This window comes from Haliotis asinina, chromosome 13 (genome assembly GCF_037392515.1).
Source record: "Haliotis asinina isolate JCU_RB_2024 chromosome 13, JCU_Hal_asi_v2, whole genome shotgun sequence".
NCBI lineage: Eukaryota > Metazoa > Mollusca > Gastropoda > Lepetellida > Haliotidae > Haliotis > Haliotis asinina.
The window spans coordinates 37,988,094-38,013,457 of NC_090292.1; the positions used below are offsets into that span (position 1 = coordinate 37,988,094).

The 25,364-nt window shown below is 39.0% G+C and overlaps 1 protein-coding gene across 1 annotated transcript; it reads right to left on the reverse strand.

The window, feature by feature from the left end:
• Positions 1-8,428: 8,428 nt before the first annotated feature.
• LOC137259279 (adenosine 5'-monophosphoramidase HINT1-like) lies at positions 8,429-22,717 on the reverse strand. The gene is made up of 3 exons (XM_067796913.1): positions 22,447-22,717; positions 12,210-12,314; positions 8,429-8,743 (listed from the first exon to the last, which is right to left on the reverse strand). The coding sequence occupies exons 1-3, from the start codon at positions 22,552-22,554 to the stop codon at positions 8,579-8,581; spliced, it is 378 nt and encodes a 125-aa protein (XP_067653014.1). The 5' UTR covers positions 22,555-22,717; the 3' UTR covers positions 8,429-8,578.
• Between the last annotated feature and the right edge of the window lie 2,647 nt (positions 22,718-25,364).

A 25,364-nucleotide genomic window follows, 5' to 3' on the forward strand; every position in this document is an offset into this window, starting at 1 on the left:
GCATAACGTCCTTCCTTGAAAACCGTCTCTGACGATCAGGACATGTTACCTCCATGGTGGTTCTGCATCCAATGAGAAGTGCATCACATCTATCCCTATTTATACACTCTGGAGGTCCTGCTCTGGGATCCAGTTGTTCAATTTATTAGGATATCCCATCCATTTAACATACACCTCTTTTCTTCCAGCTCTCTTTCTCTTCTTTAAGAATGTCTCTACACGCCATTTGGTGTCTGCAGTTGTGTAGACCTACTGAAGTTCATTCACATAAAAGGTTCAAGTAATTGTATCCTCAGCCATATCCTTGACTTTATAGACTGGCATTCCATCTCTGTAGTATCGTCGGCTAATAATGAATACTTCCTCTGTGCATTTCTCCTGATGGTCATGTTGAAAGGCATGCCTTAGATGTGACAGTCGCACCTGATCTCCTATTTTAAACTTAAAGGCTTTCCGTCTGCTTTCATTCATCTTCTCTGATTTAGGTTTGACTTGTTTGGTGAGGGAGTCAATGTACTATTCTTTCCAAACAATAGGTTCATTGAGGTGAACTCAGGTGCTCTTTTATTCAGTGATCTGTGGTGTCTATAGTTGTAGTCCCTTACAAGATCTTGTAAAATATGGCGGTATGTTTGCTCGTAAGTAAAATATCTGTACATCGTAGTCTTTAGAGTCCTTCTGACTCTCTCTGCATAAGATGCCTTGGTTTCATTCTGTGTGACATAGTAGGTAATTCCCTTGCTGGCTAGGAAGGATCTCACTTCTTGTTATCAGATTCTCGACCTTTATCAGACCTTATGATATTTGGTTGACTTGCTCTGGAAAATATTTTCTTCAGTGCTTTAATGACTGAATTTGGTGTTCTATTTTTAAGGGGTTCCACCCATAGAAACCGTGTAAATACATTAATAGCTATTAGCAAGTATTTGACATCATTGCCTGAGGCTGTGTTAGATACATCAGCCAAGTCTATGTGTCAACGTGAATCCAAACCTATAGATACCACTCTGTTGCGTTTGACCTTGTATCTCAATGAACGTTGTAGAGAATAAGCATCCTGATTAGCTAACCACTTCTTGAAGCAATGTAGACCTATATCAAATTTTCCTTCCCTCTTCACGATGTAATGTAATTTTGATGGGCCTGGCATGATTATGTGTTTAATGAGGTATAATGACACAAAACCCATATTTATAAGCTAACACTAGAGGTACTTTATGGACTCTCCATATGGAATCACATGACATGTTAACTCTTCCAAGTTCATCATGATGTGACCTACTTCTTGTTGAAAGAATGTAGTCCTATTACAGCTGTTAGAAACAGACGTGTATCTATTTTTAGAGTGACGTCATCAGACAGGATATTATTAACCAATCAAAACAACGGCACGATCGTCAGCTGGCGTGGTTCTCTCATTTTCCTATCATCAGTTGTCTAGAATATATGCACACACATTATGATTACCTACACAATAAGTTAAGTAACATCCACAACAACATAAGACATGTTCCCATGGGTCATGCATCAAGGCGTCGAGTGACTTCGTTGTTGATCGCCATGCATGGTAAGCCCACCACCCATTTCTGGACTGATCATCACTCGGGCATACTGATGACTGAACAAACGCTTGGCTGTCCTGTTGAATCTTTCGACGATGGCTTGGCTTCAGTGAGCTCCTACTCGTCTCACCTGGATGTCTCGCCTCGTGTCACCTGGATGTCGTACCTAGATGTCGTGCTTCGCTAACTGCTGCAACACGGCTCCTATGAACTTGCGCCCGGCGTCAACTTGGAATTTAGTCAGCTAGGCCAAGCAGCTATGTCATTAACGGTTCGGCTTCCTTGTAGTGACTGGTGACGCCCACGGCGGTCAGGGCATACTTGTATGTTTTGTTTCTCACCCTTTTGTGTTGGAGTGACAGGAGGTACGATTGGGTACAGCAATGTCGAACCTTCTTCTCGGGATGTATCAGGGAGCTGGCAGGTACACTTACCATATGGCATGTTTTTTTATGCCAAGCTTTGGTAGTATCCTCGGAGCTGGAAGCGGCTATGCTCAGTTTTGGGATAGCAGGGACGCTTTTCCCAAAACCCCCGATCGCCATAGTAAACTATGATGTATACACACTATTGTTCATTCAATACACATCCCGTGGAGTTTCCATTATTGGGGAGTCTTGGGAACTCCCAACGCATCTAGGCAGACTGTTGGTACCCATAGCTATAGGTGTGGATACCATCGTTCGCAGTCTATCATTTGGTATCCATGGGCAACTCTTCTCAACGCTTTCATGGGGTCATGTATAAATATGTAAATGTAATTTACCAACGATTTGAGCCTCCTAGGTGATTTGAATGGTGATTCCCTAACTGCCGTTGTTGATGTGACGCCTGCTGCTGTGCATCCAGTTATCACCCGTCGATCGCATGTCAGTCTTCCTCTCATAGCATAACATAGGCGAGACCAAGTTCATTGACGTTAGCATTGATTTCCGGCGACTACATGATGTCTAGTAATTTTTTATCTCGTCCCACTGATCTCTTCCCGCACGCTTTGGCTGAACAGTGGTTGGGCATGTTCTCCACGGTGACCTTGCCCTTGAGAATCTCGGGGTTCCATCACTATGAAGTTGACCCTTTGAAACGACTGAAATTCTTCCACTGGCAGGATCCAAATGCCTTTCATCAATCGCACTTTGAAGTTCAGATTAATATTCCACAGCTTGTCACTCTTGTTGGTGACGATCTCCTGATGCCACAGCATGCAATCATGCAAGATGGCTAATGTGCCCGAATACTGGTTGCAAATTTGAAGAGCCAATTCTGGGTTCCTGCCATGTCGAACTCCAGCGAAATATTATCAATGGTGTAGTGAGCCTCCTCACTGTTTTCCTTCACAATCACCTGACTATAATCATTAAACATGACTTCGTACTCCAGCCGACTAGTCAGCGTGGCTTGGTAACACAACAAAATCGCTTCCGAGATGGCCACGTGAGTAGTATATATGATGGGAAAAGCACATGCAAAACTTAATGAAGCTTTTATCAGGCCTTTATCTCTTTCCGCTAGCCTGTGTACCACTTTGTCATCCCTCAATTTCCTGGTCACAAACCAACAGAAATGACAGTTTATACTTTTATATAAAATGTTGATTTCTGAAATTCTCATAGTGTGTAACCTAACTTTCACCTCACTATGTTTCACGTGTATTGGATATTATTTTATTAAAACAAAACATCGTTTGTTACATTATGCAATGGAGAGCAAACAACAGATGTAACAATTGGTGGCGAACGATGAAAGCAATGATTAGTGGGATAAACTGGTCCCGCTGGCTAAGCAAAACAATAGGAGATCGATAAGCTGTATGTGAGATAGGACTCCCAACTCATGGCTGAGATGACAAAGGCCATAGGGTCTATTATGACGTAGATCTACACCAGTATAGCATCGTTCTTCCTTCACATTCTACCGGAACATTGACTTTACGACTGTCAATTTAAAAAAGAAAAAGATATTAATAATAGTATACAAGATGGATGCTGTCCAGGAAGAGATGACTCTGGAACTGACACAGCAGGTCCGATCCAAGTCACCAAGAAGAAGATGGAAAAACATTTTTGTGAACAGTGCCTTCACGCGAGCTGATTTGTTAGAATCGTCCCTTGGAGGATAGTCTGGGTGTGGGACAGATGGCCAAACGAATCGACATGCCCAACCCCAACAACAACATCTCAAAATTCACCATCAGCAAAAATCAAATGCATGTGCCTTACAGCATTTACGCTGACTTTGAAACCCTAGTCAAAACGGTAGACACTGTCAGCCAGTCTACGGATAAAAGTTTCCCCCATACACGAGGCCTGGGGATGTTGGTACAGGGTTGTCCGATGCGATGGGAAAGCAAACTCTCCGATGGTATACAGAGGCCACGTGGTGTGCAACACGAAGAGAAAACCATCAGGAAACAACTGCACACTATCACCCCTATGCACATGACGAAGGATGACATGCAAGCTCATACAAAACGCTAAGAAATGTGCGATGAACCACTGAACAGCAATTCGGTGATAGATCACTGCCACATCACCTGCCAGTACAGAGGCGCAGCTTACAGTGCAAATGGGTTAGCATGACTGTCTCAAGTGGTGCCTGCCATCAATCACGAAATCACTTGTCTTACCAGAAAGAAAAACAGCTGACGCTATTACTCGCCGTCGAGTACAGGGAAAAAGAAACTAATGCCCGACAGTGTTCTCGTGAGGTACCTCTAGCAGCCGGAGAACACGGAGACACTCATAAATGAGCCACCAATAAGACATGATAAGTGGGCATCAAAGACAATGAACCGATTTTGTACTATCTGAAAAACGTGCCACCCAGACGGTTTGTCGGAGAGGAATTATTGATCATGACACAATGTTGCCACCCAAAAATAAATCATTTGCTAAACATTTGTTAAGCATTGGTAAGCCTTTGCTAAGTTAAAACACTCGAAAAGCCATGGGTTGGTCGGTTTTCAGTAAGAGTTTTCACTCGCTCCCATTCTAGTTTGCCAGGAATCACGTGGTTTTCTCTCAATCATTCCTTAAATGAACTCCTATCCTTGCAGTGAAATAAAGCTACTCATCGCGTCTGTTCCCTGAGGTCTTTTAACACAGAGTTGATTTTTTGCATGAACACCAACAGTCTATGTTTTGTGTGCCGCGAAATAAGATAGGGCATCTCTCTGTTTTGTTTTCCCCATATTAGTGCTGCAGTCATCCAGGATAAACTCCCCTTTGAATTTGTTGTGATGAGCTTTCAAAGCACAACTTCGACCATCACTTCCACTTTCGTGATTTCTTGGTTGAAAAGCTTATCGTTGTTTCTTTGAAATGGCTCATAATCCTGTCACCCAGCGTGGGTTGGTAAAACGGCAAGTGTCCCATGAGCAGCTCAAAGTCGGGTGGTATGCAAAACCGGTTCCCCTACACTTCGGCAAAGGCTTTATCCAATGCGCAACCGAGTCGGTCCCGAGCAATGGGGTGTTAGGAGATATTTCTTGGCGATTTCTCACCAAGGGGATTCCCCTACCCCCTCCCACCCAAGTACTCATACTGGGGCACAAGCTTGACAAGTCGCCAAGACATACAGCAACATACAGTATACCAGTATTCGGTCTAACTCGGCTGCACATCCAAGGACGGCTTCAGACAGACCCTCCATGGGCTCACTGTGGGATGGGGCCGAAATTAAGTCCAAATAAGAACTTAAGGGCATGTGGTCCAAAACCCCTACTGTAATACTTCCTTCCAACATATTTGACCCATGCAGATGCGAGGTAGAATAGGTCTTCAGCAACCCATGCTTGCCCCAAAATGCAGCTATGCTTGTAAGAGGTGACTTACGGGATCGGATGGTCTGGCATGCTTACTTGATTGACACGTCATGGGTACTCTGTTGCGCACTTTGATAATCATATTGTTTATCACTGGATTGACTGATCCAGACTCGATTACTTCTATACCGCTGCCATTTGGCTCAAATACTGCTGTGTGCGGCGTAAAACTAAACTCACTCACTCTTGGACATCTGGAACATTACAGTGTGTGAACAGACTGTGACCCTTACGCATCCTCGTGAATAAATATACCAGTTGTTGGAACAGGACTTCAAACGTTTTTGCTTGTATTCTTGTTATGATGCACTGTCCCTGTCAGTAGGGGAATTGAGCTGAAAGTTAACCCTTGACATTCAATGTGTAGTAAGCGCATTCAGATGGGATGGAAGGGGGTATTGATATTCAGTTGACTGAATGTGTGCAAGGATCTATGCGAGGGTTGTGTGTGCGAGGGTTATTCAGTGGACAGTCTACTTCGTAGTGAACGATTTTATGTATGTCAACTCTTAGTTTTAGGTACACTACCTGTTTTGGGGATATATACTCTTTCATCTCCTGAATGAATTGTTAGTGAGGGAGTTTAGTTTTCCGTTGAACCCAACAATATTTCAGCTATATGGCGGCAGTCTGTAAATAATCGAGTTTGGATCAATCCAGTGATCAACTGCATGATCAACGGTCTTTGCAAATGGGAACTGATGACGTGTCAACCAAATCAGCAAGCCTAACCACCTAATACCCTCAGTCGCCTCTATGGCAAGCATGGGTTGCTGAAGGCTTATTCTACCCCCGACCTCCACAAGTGCAATGAATACTTAAGAATGAATGAAAGAGGTAGTGATATCAGCCAGATAGGAGACTGTGTATGTCACATATGACTAAAGTGTTTGGCTTTATCATGGTGAAATTGTTTCTTTGTGCCCCTTCAGAGAGTGAGTTAAATGACTTCTATTCATTACTGTTGAGCCTACAGTGATTGTATCTGCAGTAGGTATACTGGGGGGCCTAGGTCATTTGCTAACATCAGCTGAGTTAGTTTTTGGAAAAGTAGCCAGAGCCCACAGGGGCTCGGGTTTGCTGACTTGGTTGAAAGGTCATGTCATCGTATGCTCATGTTGTTGATCACTGGATTGTCCAGTCCAGATTCAATCATTCACAGACCCCTCATATAGCTGAAATAGTGCTGAGCGTGGTGTAAAGCTATACTAACTCACTCTTAGTAAGTGACATTGATTGCCAATGCCTCACCTGCTGAACACAGAGTGTAGCAGGTGCCCTTTAGTAAAATCTGATGTTCATGTGGTTTATACATAATTTTCTTCTTGTATGTTGTGTTCTTGTCCTGCAACTCCAGTTATATGCAAGTTTAACAAGAGTAATCAGAAGTTGACAAATCCCCAAGTCCCCACTAATTTGAAACAACAAATCACCTTACAGTTACTTTACAAGAGTGATTATTGAGTTCTCAAAACAATATGTCTGGTATATGTTGATAAAAGTCAAAAGACATGCAAGAGTCATCAGAAGAGGACATATCCCTCCGGTGTCCACATTTCTGAAAGGACAAATCATCTGACAGTTACCTGATTTATTTTTATATTTAGTTTGAATCGTTTCCGTGAAAAACATGAAAAATATAAATACCATATCTGTAAACAGCAATAAGCACCCCCTCAAGATATGTCTAAAATACCTGCCAAGATCTGTTGAAAGATATCAAGTGGTTTTCGAAATATCTTAGTCCGAATTGTTTTCATATAAACTGAAAAAAAATAAAAATGTCAAAAATTAGTAAATAGCACAAGGCACCACTTTCGGGGTCTGCCTCAAATATCTGCAAAGCTTTGCTGAAAGATATTTAAAGAAGTTTTCAAGTTGTGCTCCAGAAACGAAACACAACTCTCACTTTTGAGACTAAGTCCGAAACATTTCCATGGAAACCAAGCAAATAATAAATCACAAAAACCTGTAAATAGCAAACGGTACCAAGTTTTGCAGAAAAATATTGAACGTTTTTTGAGTCATGCTCCCGAAACAAAGGCCAGCCCGTCATTAGACAAAGACAAGGCAAAAGGCAGCACCTGTTTCAGTAGGCAGCAGCTGACCACCTGTTTCAGTTTAATGAAAGAATAGGTTGTGTTATTTTGAGGTATGGTCACAACATAACACTATGAACAGAGTCAAAATCAAAATTCCTGCCACGGAAAAGAACAAAACTAATTCTTAACATGAACGTACCACAAGGCACCTTTTGACAAACTAGTCTTTGTGTGTGCACAGTTTCATGAAAGGATGCCTGTTAGTTTCAGAGATATGATCTGGCAAACACACAACAATGAAGAGAGTCAAATTTTTACAAATACCAAATCTGAAAAAGGCACTACTTTAGTCTTTGATCAATAAATGTAGCTGGTTTGAATGAAAATTGCCTCATGGGTTCTCAGTTGTATTCCACAAAATTTACAAATAACACGTGGCACCACTTCGGAATATATCTGCCAAGTTTTGTTGAAAAATATTGAATTGTGGTGCTCCGACAACTACCTCAATTTCACCTGTCTGCATTGTTTCCATGGATACTGGGAAAAAAATCAAATTATGAAACCTTCTTAAATAGAAAAAGGCACAACTTCATCAATTTTTTAATACTTGTATCAGGTTTGGAAGAAAGATCTTTCATGATTTTCATGCTGTGTTCCAGAAAAGAAATCCACCCCACTTGAAACCAAGTCCATATTGTTTCAATGAAAATCAAGGAAAATGAAAATGCCCATATTCTGCTCAAAACAAAAGGCACAACTTCGAATTCCAGATCTGTTTAATGCATTTGTTTTGTAGATGGGTATTAAGCATTTTTCTTTGTTGTACTCCAGAAATGAAATCTATGCTTTTTTGAGACTAAGTCCAAATTGTTTCCATGGAAATTGATAAAGCTATCTTTGGAGGGAACAAGCGAGTTTCCAGCTTCACTGACTGATGATACAGCATCACACTTGCGTAAAGCAACAAGTACTGTTTTGGAGATACAACAAACAAGAGATTTTATTCTCACATTTTTTTTTGCCAAGGAATCTGTAATGCAATTACATCATTTGGGAAATCATTAACTTATTGAGACAAAAGCAACACAAAGGTCTGAAGACAAAGTGGTGTTTACAGAAATGACCCTGGCCTGTGTCAGTGTGTCCATCTAGCCTGGTGGCCACTCCATCTGGCGTTTTCCCAGCACATGCACATGCAGGTGGTACACAGACTGCCCTCCATTCTCACCGTCATTGATGACCACCCGATACCCATCAGATAAACCTTGCTCTGCAGCAATCTTCTTGGCCACAAGAAGCAGGTGCCCTAGAATCTGGTAACAAATTCAACACAATCTTGTACATAACATTTCCCAGACACTGCTATATCATACAGCAACAGAATTTCCTGACCACCTCACTGAAAATAACATACATCATATCAAAGCAAGTCCTGCTCCACGTGATATGTCACCATTGGGATGTGTACATTATCAAATGAATGACAATGCCCTGATAAACATACCTACCCCAGAGATGTATCATGAAATAATAATTCATACCAAAATTCATTATTAATTACAACCAATACTAGCATTACATTAGTGTTTGGATATTTGGAAAATATGAATACAGAATATTAGTTTCATCATGTATCAGTAACAGTTTAGAAAAAGACTCCAGTCAAAAGTAGGAAAACTTATCTCTCAGACATACTACTGAAAAAGGTATGAGTTAGGACTACATAATTTTACAGATCTTCTATGTAAGTCCTAGCCTGAGGTATTCAGAACAAACCATTCAGTAAGACAAGGGTTATGTCTAGACAGTTTAATAAACAACTTTGATGAGGTAAGCATGTCATCACCTCATTAGAATGACATTAAGCAAGCACCAAAAGAAGGTCGTTAAGACATGGCCCCGAGGAAGCGCATCTACTCTAATCCAAGCATCCTATTGTGATACCACAAGCATCCAAACATACAAGAAATCTGCCAACAAGATTAATGCCACTTGGAATAGGATTAAACGGTTAAATACTCCCCCTGTCTGGTCATTGAAGTTGTTCTTGTAGGACACGCCCATTTTGTTTCATCTGTATTTCATTGGCCATTGTAGGTTACTTACTTTTAGACTCTCCCAACACAGGTCAGCTCTGGCCCTCAGCCTAGAGGTTTGTACCGACTCTCTGTGGCCACCCATGTTATTCCATTCAATTAAATAAAATTGTGATCAGACTCTTGTGACTTTGGATTCTTTGCTGAGTTAATTCCCCTAAGTAGATGAGCAGAGGGTTAGATAAAGGATTTCACCAGGACCCCAAACTTGGACCAAAGATCCTTATCATATGCGCAAGGAAATTACAACTGCCATAAAACCGATATGACTAGCAGGTTACCAATGAAAGATACCAATGCATATAACAAGACATGTTTGTTATCAGTCATTGGTCTGAAATATATTGTGCTCCTGATAATACATTAACCTCAAAAGCATCTACACCTCCAATTACCCAAACAAGAGTCATCAAAAGATGACATGTACCCCCAGCCCGCACATATCTGAAAGGACAAATCATCTGATAGTTACTTGACGCTTTTTTCAGACTATGTTTGAATCGGTTCCATGGAAATCATGAAAAATATAAATGCCACATGTCTGTAAACAGCAAAAGGCACCACTTCAAGATCTGTCTTATATATCGGCCAAGATCTGTTGAAAGATATGAAATGGTTTTCGAGTTCTGGGAACGAAGCCCATCCCTCCATTTTGAGACTAAGTCCAAAACGTTTCCATAGAAACCGAGAAAATAGTATATCAAAAGATCCTGTACATAGCCAAAGGCCCCACTTCAGGTTCTGACTGATATATCTACCAAGTTTTGCAGAAAAATATTAAACGGTTTTTGAGTTCTGCTCCGGAAACGAAGCCCACCCCACCATTAGACTAACACCAAAATGTTCCATGGAAAAACAAAAAAATATAAATGCCAACAATCTGTAAATAGCAAAAGGCATAACCATAGGCTGAGGTTACTATATCTATCCAGTTTGGTCTAAAAATATTGAACGGCTTCTGAGTTATGTTCTGGAAACAAAATGATTACGGATGGACGGATGGATGGACAAACGGACGAGGCGTTGACTATATCCCCCCACATTACATGCCGGGGGGATAAAAAAATAAAAATGCCAAAAGTCTGTAAATAGGAAAAGGCACAACTATAGCCTGAGTTTATTATACCTAATCAAGTTTGGTAAAAAATATTCTATGGTTTCTGACAGACGGACGGACAGGCAGACAAAGCGTCCACTATGTCCCACCGCATTACATGCCGGAGGGATAACAAAAATGCCAAAAATCTGTAAATAAGAAAAGGCACAACTATAGGCTGAGATTATTATATCTAATCAAGTTTGGTAAAAAATATTCTATGGTTTCTGACAGACGGACGGACAGGCAGACAAAGCGTCCACTATATCCCCCCACATTACATGCCGAGGGGATAAAAAAATAAAAATGCCAAAAGTCTGTAAATAGGAAAAGGCACAACAATAGCCTGAGTTTATTATACCTAATCAAGTTTGGTAAAAAATATTCTATGGTTTCTGACAGACGGACGGACAGGCAGACAAAGCGTCCACTATATCCCACCTCATTACATGCCGGAGGGATATAAAAATGCCAAAAATCTGTAAATAGCAAAAGGCGCAACCATTGGTTCAGATTACTGTATCTATCAATTCTGGTCTAAAAATATTTCTTGAGTTATTCTCCGGAAACAAAATGATTACAGACGGACGGACGGACGGCATCGACTATATCCCCTCACATACATACCTGGGGGATAAACAGAGTACAAGGGTAAACTTATGTCTTTGTTCTTGTACACTATTACCATGTTTCAACATTCTTTAACTTTGGACTCAATACACTGGCTGTAATATCTTTAACTGTTTCATTACTATAACACAGTACGATTTGGCAATGAATCTACCCATTACTGTCTAACGAAGACACATCCTACAACCGTACTTTCAAAAAGTCTGTAGATACACAGGAGCTTCCAGATTAATGTTTCTTGCAGTGATTATCTGACATGAAAATGTAAATATAAATATGTATTTGTGCATATGAAATCCTCACCAACCCTAGATCTAGCGTACCACATACAGGTGTATTTGTGTATTTGAACGCACTACCCTCCTTAGATCCAGTGTACTACAGGTGTATTTCTGCAACAGTGGAACTCAAGGAACAACATCGATTCTTTGAATACGAGCCCAAAACATCTATTGCATTAAATTCTTGGCCAGATACAATAACTTGATTGTATGTTCCTTAAAACTGTACTAAACCATATACAAGCCAGATCATGGTATATACTATTTTAAATACAATTTGTAATGCACTTGCTTGGGAGAAAATATCTGAATATTTCTGCATGTTTAATGAGTTTCTGACTGTTTGGAAGGAATGCCTGCATTATTGTAGACACAAGGTACTACAGCCTTCATCAATCTACACTTTGATTGTATTGTATCTGATACCACATTTAACAAGGGTTCCTAACTAAGTGTCCTTAGATGGCAAGTAAGAAGAAAACATTTGTTTATATTTTGAACTTCATTTAACAAAACAATTTAAAAATGGCAGTCTGAGATTTCATCTGTTTCTGTGTACTGGACATTTGAACAAGTCGAGGTGTGTCCCTCTGAAAACTCTAGGTCTCTTCAACAACTCTGTGTATTGATTCAAGCCTAAATATCTCAGGATCCCTGTGTCTGGAATGTTCCTCACCTTTTCATCTGCTTGATCAGCAACGGCAAGCCGCTCAATGGGTTTCACAGGTACAACAAGGAAGTGGACTGGAGCCTGAGCACTGATGTCATTAAACACAACACACTGCAAAACAAAGAACTATGCCATGAGCATCCCTAGTATACACATGGACAAAAATATTGCAGTGCCTGTGATTTTTAACCCTTACATAACAATCATACTCACATCAATACGTATTGTATGTTTCTGTGATCATTTTGACACTACGTTGATTATACATGTGTACATGCTCTACTCAAAGGCAAGCATCGCCACCATAAGGTGTACCCATCTCTAGAAAACATCAAGTTTAAGTAAACTGTTCCTACAGATCAACAATTTGGAAAGACAACTGATTCTTTTTTTGATGGTTAGAAAATATGGGCTTTGTCCAAATACTCAGAGATGGTATTCTGTAAGCTCTTTGTGTGCTAGCTGTAAACAATCAAAATATGTGAAAATTCATCAAGCACAGATGTAAGCATTATTCAAACTGGTGCTGCATGAGAAAATGAAAACAATCTTGCTATGTTGAGTTATCATGAGGGCATTATTCAAGCATGTGCCAAAAATAAAAATGAAACCAATCTTGCAATGCTCGCAATGCATGCTTTACTGATACTGGTGCCGCAAGAGACTAAAATGAACCATCCAAAAGAAGGGAACCAAGAATCTGTATCTGTATGACTGCGAAAAATAACTTTTAGCGGCAGGAACAATAAGTACATATGACAGCAAGTGAAACTAAGTTAGAAGCTATGAATACTTCATGCCATTCAGAAATTCATCAAATGTAACACATCTCATATCTGGGATTACCCTTTCCCAGTAAAGTGCAGATTCTAGTATTTCTGTCAGGTTGAGCAAAATGTAGCGTAAATGGAGTTGTGCAGCATATAGAATATGACAAGTATTCTTATATGTGAGCGAAGTGAGCAAAGGTTGGGAACGTACTTTCCTCACTTCCGATCGAAAAACATTTTTCATGTCAAAATAAAATATCGCCACCATCAAAGGTACGCTCACATTTCCTTGCTTGGTTGTGCTTACAGATTTCCTACCCCATTTTTAATAATTACTCACGTGAAATATGTTTTATTCAACATTTTAGGCGCCCCTAGTGGTATTCAGATCATTCTTCGCCTCCATTACCCCTGGCAGATTCCGGCTGAATGGAGTGACAGAACAAGAATAAGCAGAAAATAAAAAGAAATACCTTAGTGCCTAATTTTATCATGAACCTGTTGCAGTTCATTTGCCTTATCTGTTGTCTCTGTTCTTAGAATTTTTGTAACATTTATTCTACATAAAAACACTTCTGGCTTAATGGGCGAATGAAGCAGGGGAGGTAACTGTAAGTATTCCATATAGAATAATACCCTCCAGTTCCTTCACTCGGTTGAATCGGAAGCTGGACTGCAATGGAGTCGAAGAATGGTCTGATATACCACGAGTTGTTCGTAAAATGTTGAATAAAATATATTTAATGTGCACAACCGAGTGAAAAAATTAGTGCATACCTTTCATGGTGGCGATATTTTATTTTGACATGAAAAATATTTTTCGAACTGAAGCGACGAAAGTATGTTGCCAACCTTTGCTCGCTTCGCTCACATCGCTCACATCGCTCGCATATAACAAGACAGGTCATTTTCTATATGCTGTGCAACCCTACAGTTTGCCTGTGGGTTGAGTTCCATCCAGGATTTGAACCAACACTGATCAGGCACCTGATTCCATTGGTGAAGTGATTAGATATTAAGTGGGGATGTCATCTGATTGAGCTGGCATAATTATACAGAGACATACCACTTTCATCACTCACAAAGGCCAATGCCACAACATATGATTGATCATGTGCACCTTACATGCATGAGGAAGTACACTTCAGCAACTTCTGCAAGTTGTGACAGAGCTCACACCATCATGGATAAAATCATGGATAACATAACTGCACATGCAGCTACTAATCAAGAACATGATATAAGGGGATGTCAATAAGTTTGGAGCCTTGCATAGAAAAACACAAAATATTGGTATGAACCACATTTATTTTTCAACATAGTCCCCTTGTGAGTCAAGACACTTGTTCCATCTTTTCTGCCAGGCGCTGATGCCATCTCTGTAGAAGGCGCCATTTTGGTCCTCAAGTCAAGCCTCAGTAGCAGCAATAAGCTCATTTTCATCCTGAAATCTACGACCACTTAAGTGTTTCTTGAGATTTGGGAACAGATGGTAATCACTTGGTGCCATGTCTGGAGAGTAGGGGGGATGCGGTAAGATTTCGTACCCGCATTCCTGGACAGCAGTGGCTGCAACGCAAGAGGTGTGTACTGGAGCATTGTCTTGATGTAGAAGAATACCGCATCTGATCTTGCCCCAACGCTTCTCCTTGATTGACTGTTGCACTTGCTGCAACAAGTTAGCGTAATATTCCCCATTCATTGTTCTTCCTTTTGATAAGTAATCTATGTGGATGACGCCTTTGCTATCCCAGAAGACTGTCGCCATTAGTCTGCACTGATCTGGATGCTTTGAACTTTTTGGTCCTGGGAGAAGTGACGTGTTTCCATTCCATGGATTCCTGTTTGCTCTCAGGATCATAGTGGTGGATCCAGGTTTCATCACAGTTTACTAGCCTAAAGTGAAAATCTTCTGGATTCTTGTTGTATCTGGTTAGCATGGAGTTGCTTATGGTGACCCTTGTTTGCTTCATTCATCTGTAAGCATTCTTGGCACCCATCTTGCGCACACCTTAGACATGACGAGATGTTCATGACGAATTGTCTCGATGGATCCGTGTGAAATGCCTGTGGTCTCCTCTAACTCGTGGAGTGTGATTTGACGATTTTCCAGCACAAGTCTATGCACTCTGTCAATGTTTTCCTGACTAGTGCTTGTTGTTAAGCGACCTGGACGGGGGTCATCTTCAAGACTCTCTCTACCATGCTTAAATTCATTGACCCATCGTTTGATGGTAGCAGATGAAGGGGAAGACTTTCCATAAAGTGCTGAAAGCCTTTCTTCAATGTTCTTCGCCGAGTTTCCTTCAAGAACTAAAAACTTAATTACTGCTCTATTCTCAATTTTATTCATTTTCAAAGCCATGAGGGAGTATCTTTCTGTCAATGTGAGCTGTTCAATAACTTCTGAGAGTAGGATACCAAAACTTATATATCACATCAGCTACACCCCAAGGTTCAATGTCGTACCATAGGCTGTGACACCTGGGTATGAAAAAAGCTCAAGGCTCAAAACTTATTGACATCCCCTCATATGACTGAGACATCTACTTGATGTAATCTATACACTAGGTTTGATTTTGATCCAAACACAGTACTACTAGGTCAGAATAATGGGTACTTTGGGTGCATGTCTATATGTAATCAGGAAAGCACAATGCACTACGCAATAATATTGCAGACTGTCTTTCCAGCCACACTTAGCAATGTTCCATCCAGATGGTGGTGGTCTGTAAATAATTGAGTCTGAACCAGACTATCCAATAGTCAACAACATGAGCGCCAATCTGCACAAGTGGGAGCAGATGACATGTGTCAATCATGTCAGCAACCCTGACCACTTGATCCCGTGACCAGAGAATCCAGTGTGAACAACATGAGCATCGGTCTGCGCAATAGGGAATCGATGACATGTCAACCATGTCAGCGAGCCTGACCACCCGATCCCGTTAGTTGCATCTTACAACAAACACAGTCACCTTTCATGGCAAGCATTTTTATTTTATTGTGGAAGCATACTGCTCATAAACATGCCAGAGCACTCAGCTCAGGTATGAAAACGTAAAGGAATTAAAATATGACATAACCCAAATCTACATCCTATTTCAAACCGCCTTACATAGGAACAATAATGTCCATTACAGCATGCCCCCTGTAGTATGCTCAGGCATTGGGAAAGGCGGGGCCATTTTGCACATTAGAATGAAAAATGGCCCATTAAAGTTTTGAAGTTTACTATTGTTACAAAGGCAGTGGCCCATTCTAAATTCAGAAAATGGCTAACTGTAAAAGTTCTCTTTGCCAATGCCTATATGCTGTATAAAAAATTTGTGGTATTTGATGCTTCGAACATTTCTGGATTCCAGGCTCCATTCTACAGAAACCTTTAATATTGTAATGATGATGATGTGAGAGTTTGTTGCAGTTACCAGAACAAAACAAGCCAGCTTAATGTGATGATGTGTGGCTGACACAGGGCACAGTGTAGATGGCTGGGAGAGGACCGAGTGGCATGTTTTTAGATGTTTGTGTCCCTCCACTGAACGGTGAAGGAGTGAGTTTAGACCTATGTCATGCTCAATAGTTTTCCAGCTATACAGTGATGGCCTGTAGATAATCAAGTGTGGACCAGACAATAAAGTGATCAACTGCAAGAGCATTGTAGAGTTATTAATCCAAAGTTTTCCAGCAAACATAGTTTTAATCTTCTGCACTAATGCAAAAACATCAAGAAAATAAATACTAAAAAACAGTTTTCATTCATGAAATCGCCTATCTGCCAGCCGTCTGTACTGGTAGATGGTAATGTCAAAAGGTCATGACCCCAAAAGTTTTGGTGTTGTACAAGTGATTGAAATAATTTTTCAACTCATCCTGACAGCCGGGCTGGTGTCCCATAACTGTTGCCTGCCCATCTTGAAAGTTGCCTGCCCACCATTATAAACTTACTTTTATGCAATAACTTACAAAAACGCTGCCATTTCGTAACAAGTACAAACGAATAAGTAACCCTCTCTTAGACTGGTCCTTATTGAACCATGTGACTACAGATATCCAATCATAGCGTAGCTTACTAAGCCAGCCAGTTTTAGTATCCTATTGCCATCTTCACTGGCTGAAGAGTTGTCCATGTATAATTGTGGAATATACTCGTAGCTTTCAATCATCTTTCTTAAATCAAAATAGGACATGACAATTAGGTGAGGTAGGACAACCTTACAAATTTCAGCCAGACAATCGGGCTGGTGGAGAGAATTTCCAGGCAGCTCAACTCAAAATTTACCAGCCACAGGCAGTCAGGCAGGCCATTATTTCAATCACCTTGTTGTACTGGGAAAAGTAAGCCCATTTCAGACACAGTCCCTAGAACTTCAGAACAAATCATGAAAAGTTACTAATTAAAGGCAATGAATATGATATTTTATGATCAAATCAAATGGTTCTAATTAATGAAGTATGAACATATGCCTGTGTTTATTCAGTAAATGTCTCCTAAGGGATGTAGAACATTATTTAACGTTTCATTCAAGAATACTGGAACTTTTACTTGTTTAAATGTGTCTTTTTGATTGTGGTAAAACAGGGTTTTTTGGCTTCTGTAACTCGTCAGTACTTACAAGTGCTGACAAGAGCTGGAGCTCGTGTGTATTCCAGTTGCAGTGTTGAGTGCTTCGGATACTTCCTAGTTCAGTCCGTCAGTCAGTCCATCAGTTCGTCTGTTGTGGCTAATTGCCACATGTTTTAGCTATCCAGGTGAGCATATACTAGGAGTGCCCTGATTGGACAGGCATCAGTATTACGGGCCAATCACTGATAGCCTAACTTTCTTCATCCAGGTAGTCACTCGGGCTGGGTATATAAGTGCTGTAGCACCTGTCAGTAGCTGGTTGGAGGTGAGAGCACCCCACTCCATACGTTCTGTACCAGAACGAAACCCTTTTTCCACCCCCTCTTAATATGTTTGTTTAACAATAAAGATGTAATTGTGAGAAGTAGTTAAGTCCAAACAGAGTGAATGGATTCATTTCTGCCGGCGTAGTGAATCCATGCATTTCGTGGTGTTTATAAAACAGTAGAGTTAGAATAAGTAAGAGAGTAAATAAAAGTCGCATGTAGAGTCCGATCTTGTTGGGTTTTTGTGGGATGATGTTATGCACCTATATTCCTTGTAACATGGTGCATTGCAAGTATAACATGATTTAGTTGAGATGGCATGAGAGTAAGACACAGTTCTTAGGCTTCATTTGCAATTCACCCCCACCGTTATATTGTAGCAGTTAGATGTTTATTGCAGAACCTTGACAAGTTAGCATTAGTTGTGACACATAAGTGACATGTACAAGTTGCGAGTTGTCGATGCATGTTGCCGTTTTATTCAAGCTGGCACCAGATGTGACTCTTGAATATCATCTGTGAGACATTGTGGCAGATTGGTGTATTTACTGCAGAACTTAGTCAGACTGGCATTAGATGTGGGAATAGTTTACTGACTTGCTACTGTGTATGTTTTCGTGCTACTCATAATGTAAAACATTAAGGTTCTTATAAGTGCAATTATCTACACTGTGTTTTTATAATTTAATAATAAACAATCTTTGTTAAAGCTATATTGTGTCCAGTCGTCCTTCACCCTGCAACAAAGAGTGGAAAGAACCTGGGTCAGCAGTGTTCACGAAGAGCGTCTGATCCTCTGACAAATCTGGCAGATTCGCCAGTGGTCAGATAGAAATCACCAACTCGCCAGTCCCAGTCTCTAACTGAATATTTCACAATGTCTTTGTGAGAAGTTGTTATTTGTGGCATGTGACACTTGTTTGCTGTTTTCAAATCTAATGTTTGTTATCATATAATGATAATAATTTCAATGCCAGTTAGAAGAAATGTCAAATATAAAATGTTTGTTTAACATAATTCTGTGGGTCCTGTAAATTTTTAGTGGGTCAGACAAACATCTGAAACTTACAGGACCTAATGTCCTGTAACTTTGAAACACCATCATGAACACTGGGTCAGTAGTACAAGCTTGGCCATTGGAGTTTCCATATAACACCTTTTAAAAATTCACAACGCAAAGTATACTGATGGCCAGACTCGTCCTATTACATGATGAAAAAAGACAAAAGTAGACAAATTCTTAACATTTCCTGACAAAAACCTTCTTATCAGCATTCAATATTACATCGGTAACAGCTGTTGGCGTAAAACTGTTCACCACACCAGCGCTGTTTGTTCAGATTTTAGCTATCACAAATATTGATGTCGTTGACAGTTGACATTGATACTGTCATGTGGATGATGGCTTCATCCTGCTTCAATAGGGATTACATTGTATCAAATGCTGAAACGTATGTTTTTATAAACATTTGATATTTTTCTTTTTTTTCATTCATTCAACTCAGTAGACAGACAGATACACAAATAAATGATGCAACAGCACAAGTACACAATCGGACATAACTTCACATGGGTAGAAATTACACATACTGTAAGTATGTCAGCAGTGGTGGCCATTGTAATATTGTAATATTTTATTATTCTTATAACTAATATAAGCAATAAACTTTTCAGTTTTGAAAATATCACATAGTAGTTTTAGAAATGCATCCAGTGATAACTTGGTGTTTTTAATACTTGATACATGAATGTATTTTTTACCAGCAAGAAGTATATGGTTCATTAAGTCTGTATTATTTCCGCCAATTAAGACTGTATATTTTGTCAGGGCAAATTTTTCTGTTGTATTATTGTCAATATATTCTTTCAGTTTCAGACAGAATGTTTTGACACATTCACATTCCCAATAAATATGTATAAAATTTTCAGACACTAAGTTACAAAAAGAGCAAAGTTCATCATCAACTAATTTCATTTTCAGTAATTCTTTTTTTGTGTATATAATATTATGAATAAATTTAAATTGAAAGTCAATCAATTTAGTATCATTTGTGCATCTTCTATATTCTCTGAAAATACGTTCCCATGGGAGTACAGTGTCAAAAAGTTGTTGCCATTTTTCACATGTAGCAGGGAAATTTTCAGTACTTACAAGCTTATCACAGAAATATCTTGACCTCTTTGGTGCTGAAAGTAAACATATCAGTGATGTGCTGAGATAGTGATTATGAACAATCAAAAGATTATTTTTAACAGTATCTTTCCAATTTCTTGGTATATTTGAAAGAACCTGGTAGTATTCAAGAACTGTGCCTTTGATTTTGTAAGTTTTCTTAAGTTCATTAAATGACAAAATACCTTGATCATTACACAGTCTCTTATAGCGTGAATACCTTTAAGATACCAATGACTTATAATAAAATTACTATTTTGGAATTGATGGTTGAACCAAAGGGGTTCAGATAGGATTTGGTCAATATATGTAAAATCAGTTTTATGTGTTCTATAAAATATTCGCCATGCTGCCAACACATCTTTCCAAAAGGGATTTGTTATATTCACATAATTTTCAATACTGGCTCCTAGCAGAAATATATCCTTGAATGGAAAGGTATTAGGGCTAGTATTTTTATTTTTGAGATATTTATTTAATACTGTCAGTTTCAAGGAGTTTATGAATACCTCTACATTAACCAGTCCCCCTTCTTCGTATTTTCTATTAAGTGTTGTTCGCTTTATCTTATCGCGCTTATCATTGCAGATGAATTTATAAAATATATCGTTTAATTTATCAATGAATTCCTTTGGAGGATTTGGGAGTGAAGTGAATATATGCACCAATGATGACAGTGGTAAAGTTTTAACAACCGATATTTTCCCTATTAATGTCAAATTTCTTTTCCTCCAATTCCCTAGAGTTCTATTAATAATTTCTAGTCTTTTTCTTGTATTAATTACCCAAAGGTTATTCAAGTTAGGATTAAGCTTTATTCCTAGTGTATCAAAATCCTCACTGTGCCAATCAAGCTTAAGATCCTGACATAACATCATGTTACTACCTGCCATTGAGCCTATCCATATTGCTTTAGTCTTATCTACATTTATTCTTAAACCAGACATTTTGTAGAAATTATTGAGGGTGTCAATTGGTACGCTTAAGCTTTCTTCACATCCATCAAGAAATAATTCAGTATCATCTGCATATTGTCCAATTTTATGTTCAGTATTGTTCAATGTAATTCCTTTTATTGCACTGTTGTTACGGATCATGATTTGTAAAATTTCTGCCACTAAAAGGAATATTTAGGGAGAGACCGGGTAGCATTGTCTACAGCCCCTTTCATTGCAAAACTTGAGATAAATGACTATTTTGTATAACACAAGATGTAGGATTTCTTATTAAGATTTTGATCCATTTTTCCATATTGGGTCCAAAGCCAAATTTTCCTATTGTTAGAATTACAAATTCTTTAGAGACAGTGTCAAAAGCTTTTTCAAAGTCAACAAGTAACAACAGTCCCTTTTCATCTTGTAATTTTGCTTCAAACATAATACCATATAACAGTCAAATGTTCTTACTAATACATCTTCCAGGGATAAACCCTGTCTGGGTTTCGTGAATAAGTGTCTTCAAAGTTTTTTTTAATTCTATTGGCCATACATGTACTGAGTATTTTATACACAGAATTCAGCAGGGAAATTGGGCGCCAGTTTTTTAACAACTGTCTATTTTTGTTAGCTTTTGGAATGCATGTGATGACGCCCCTGTTGATTGTTGGACTTAACATATTTTTCCTGAATGTTTCCGATATATATCTACAAACCCAAATATGGAGATCTTTCCAGAAAAATTTAAAGAATTCTTTTGGGAAACCATCTGTTCCTGGGCTTTTGTTATTTTTCATTGATTTAGCAGCTTGTGTTACTTCATCTATCGTAATGTCACCCTCAAGAATTTCAACCTCAACAGTTTTTAGTTTTGGTGTAATAATATCATGGAATATTTCAATATATTTACCTGATATTGCACCACCTGATGCATATACATTTTCATAAAATGTTCTTTGTTCATATAAAATAGCCTTCCCATCTGATATTACTTCTCCTTTCTCATTGCTGACACTGTTGATGAACTTACTGGTATAGTTTCTGTTTTCGAGATGACAGAAATAATTGGTTGTTTTTTCTCCTTCCTCCTACCACTGAATTCTATTTGTTATTTGTATACCTCTTATTTCTTTTTCTTTTAATTTTTCAAATTCTAGTTTACATTTGGATAGTTCAGAAAGTTTAATTTCACATACTGTCCACCATACCAGCGCTGTTTGTTCAGATTTTAGCTATCACGAATATTGATGTCGTTCACTCGTTGCCCGCAGTTGACCTCGATACTGTCATGTGGATGATGGCTTCGTCCTTAATTGTTAATTCCACATACCGTGCCAAAACGTGTTAGATCTAGGTGCACGAATACGGTTGAACCACTCTATTAATCTGCGGAAGAAGAATGTGGGGGAATGGAAGGGATTCTTTCCAAAGATTGGTGTACGGGTGGAACTCTTTGCTACATTCACACTCACCACATCGTCCTTGTAGAGAAACGTGGTCGGAACCTCCCCGCGTATGATCTTGCCAAAGATGGTGTCACCACCTGGTGTTGCGGTCCGGGCTTTTTCTGTTTCCGACATGTCGATTCACATGCAGCTCGGACAGACTCCGACAAGCATATGATACGCTACCACCGGCTCAATAAACACGCTTGTAGTTCATAATATAGGAGAGGCCACGGTGACGTCAGTGTTTTGATCACGTGACGCGCCCGAGTACTTCCGGTAGGCAGAAGTTAAACATAAACACGAGAGAACCACACGCAATGCGCCAGTCGTGCTACTGGTTGAAAACAGCACTGTGCGGAAACGGCCACAAACTGATGACAAAGTTACGGAATCGTAGATCGAGGGGACATGGAATGAGAAAATAAACATCAATACTAAGGCGTGGTCACGAAATAGAATCCAATAAGTTTTGGTCAAGAGATAATACGTGAGTGAGTGATTTTAGTTTTACGCCGCACTCAGCAATATTCCGGCTATATGGCGGCGGTCTGTAAATGATCGAGTCTGGACCAAACAATACAGTGATCAATACCATGAGCATCAATCTGCGTGATTGGGAACCGATGACATGTGTGTCAACCGAGTCAGCGAGCCTGATCACCCGATCTGTTAGTCGCCGCTTACGACAAGCACAGTCGCCATTTTATGGCATATTCGCCTTTTATTGCAAGCATGGATTACCGAAGGTCTGTTCTACTCCGGGACCTTCTTCAACTTCAACTTCATTTATTCTGCAAAGACCATGAGAGTACATGGTAAACTCATCATTCTTTACATAGTCAAAATGGCGGCAGAGTATGACAATATATTATAACAAATCAGTTGATGATATGACATGTCTGTTATAGCAGAAGAGATAACATTCACAAACTTTGCTGATTTTTTTTGTACAGTAAAATCTAAACAAGTAAACACAATTTTATGCGATACATTGTTTGAGTGTTTCAATAATTTGGTTGGTATTAATTTTTTCTTAGATTCGTTAAAGGCAGGACAGCGTAAATATAGTGAAACTCATCTGCAATTGCTGGGGAGTCACATAATTTACAGGTTCTATTTTCTCTTGGAATATTATTCCAGCGCCCGGTTTCAATTGGTAGCCAATGATTTCAAAATGGAAAATAATTATATTTGGGCAATAATAGAAAGGCTTCAATGTCCCTTAAGGCTCATTTCTATTTTATTCCTCCATTCTTGAAAAAAAATGATCTCTTAATCTACAATCTACCATATTCAACAACCATGTTCTACTAAAATTACTCAGGAACATATACACATTGCTAAGTCCGCATTAGTTTAAGATATTTTCAACACGTTTAAGCCAAGGATGGGAATGATTAGTTACTACACGATCTAGTGACATGAGATTGTAGATTACCTGCAATAATTTGGATTGGGACATGGTGGAAGTAAGTTTATGCCAATAACTAATAATTCTTTTAGATACATGGATACTGATGGGATATCTTCCGAATTCACCATATAAAAAGTAATAGGTGTAGACATTGTGAGACCCGAGGCCAATTTTAAAAAATTCATATGTACGGTTTCAAGTTTATCAATTTTACCATGGCCCCAAAATTCAGATCCATACAACATGATAGGTAAAATCATTATATCAAACGCTTTAAGTACACAGTCTAGTGGTAAGTCATTATTTCTTGCCATTTTCAACAACAAAAACATACATTCCAAAAATAACAACTTTAGTTTTATCACTATTTACAGTCAATCTCCATATCTGGCAATATCCATGAAACTGGTCCAGGGACCTTTGCAGGGATGCTACTGAGGTAGCAAACAGTACGGTGTCGTCTGCATATAAAAGTACCAGAAGCTGTATGTAGATTACATTCATATCATAGATATTAATGGATATATGAACGCCATTACAATCAAATGTTTCTAACCATAATTCTAAATCATTTAAGAAAAACAGAGAACAATAATGGAGAGAAAATTTCTCCCTGTCGAACCCCCGATAAAAATGGAAACGATGCCGATTTTTCATAGTTAAACTCTATACTTGATTTGATGTTAGAGTACATATTTTGAACTAATGGAAAAAAGTTTCCCTGAATACCATAAGATAACATTTTTGACCAACTCTCCAGACATTATCGAATGCTTTAGAAAAGTCAATGAAAGCACAGTACAGCTTGTACTTATTGTTTTAGAAATTCACTGACTGAGTTTAGAACAAACATATTGTCGATTGTAGAGTAACCTTTACGAAAACCGACTTGACAAGGTGATAATAAAGAATTGATATCTAAGAATCTAGATAATCTACAGTTAAGTATGATAGTAACAAGTTTTCCAAGACAACTTAAGATTGTAATAGGTCTTTATGAACTCTGATCACGTGAGTCACCTTTACCTTTGTAGATGGGTTTGACGACTCCAATTAACCATGATTCTGGAACTTCTCCTGTGTCCAATACAACATTACAAAGATTTTCTAGGAATGGGAGAAATAAATCTATGGAGTCAATCATGTAGTCATTTTCTATAAGATCTTCACCTTAAGGGGTTTTTTTTTGTTTTTTTTTAGTTGTGACACTACATCGGAGATTTCCTTCTGTGTTATGGCAGCATTAAGAGTTGAGCAGTTTATGTGTACATCCGCATCAGTAATAAGTTCAAAGACTGTATCATTACACCCTTGTGCGTTATTGTTCTTAAAGTATTCATATAACTCCTTGATACTAGGGGAAGAATCATTATGAGTCGGTTTCTGTTTATGCAGTAATTTCCACTATCCCCTTTGGGTTCTTCTTCTGTTTATTTCGAATTTCGGTGACTAGTTTACACTTATATCTATTCACATGTTTGTTCATATATTTTTTATACTCCTTAGCTGCATGGCGGTAGTAGATATG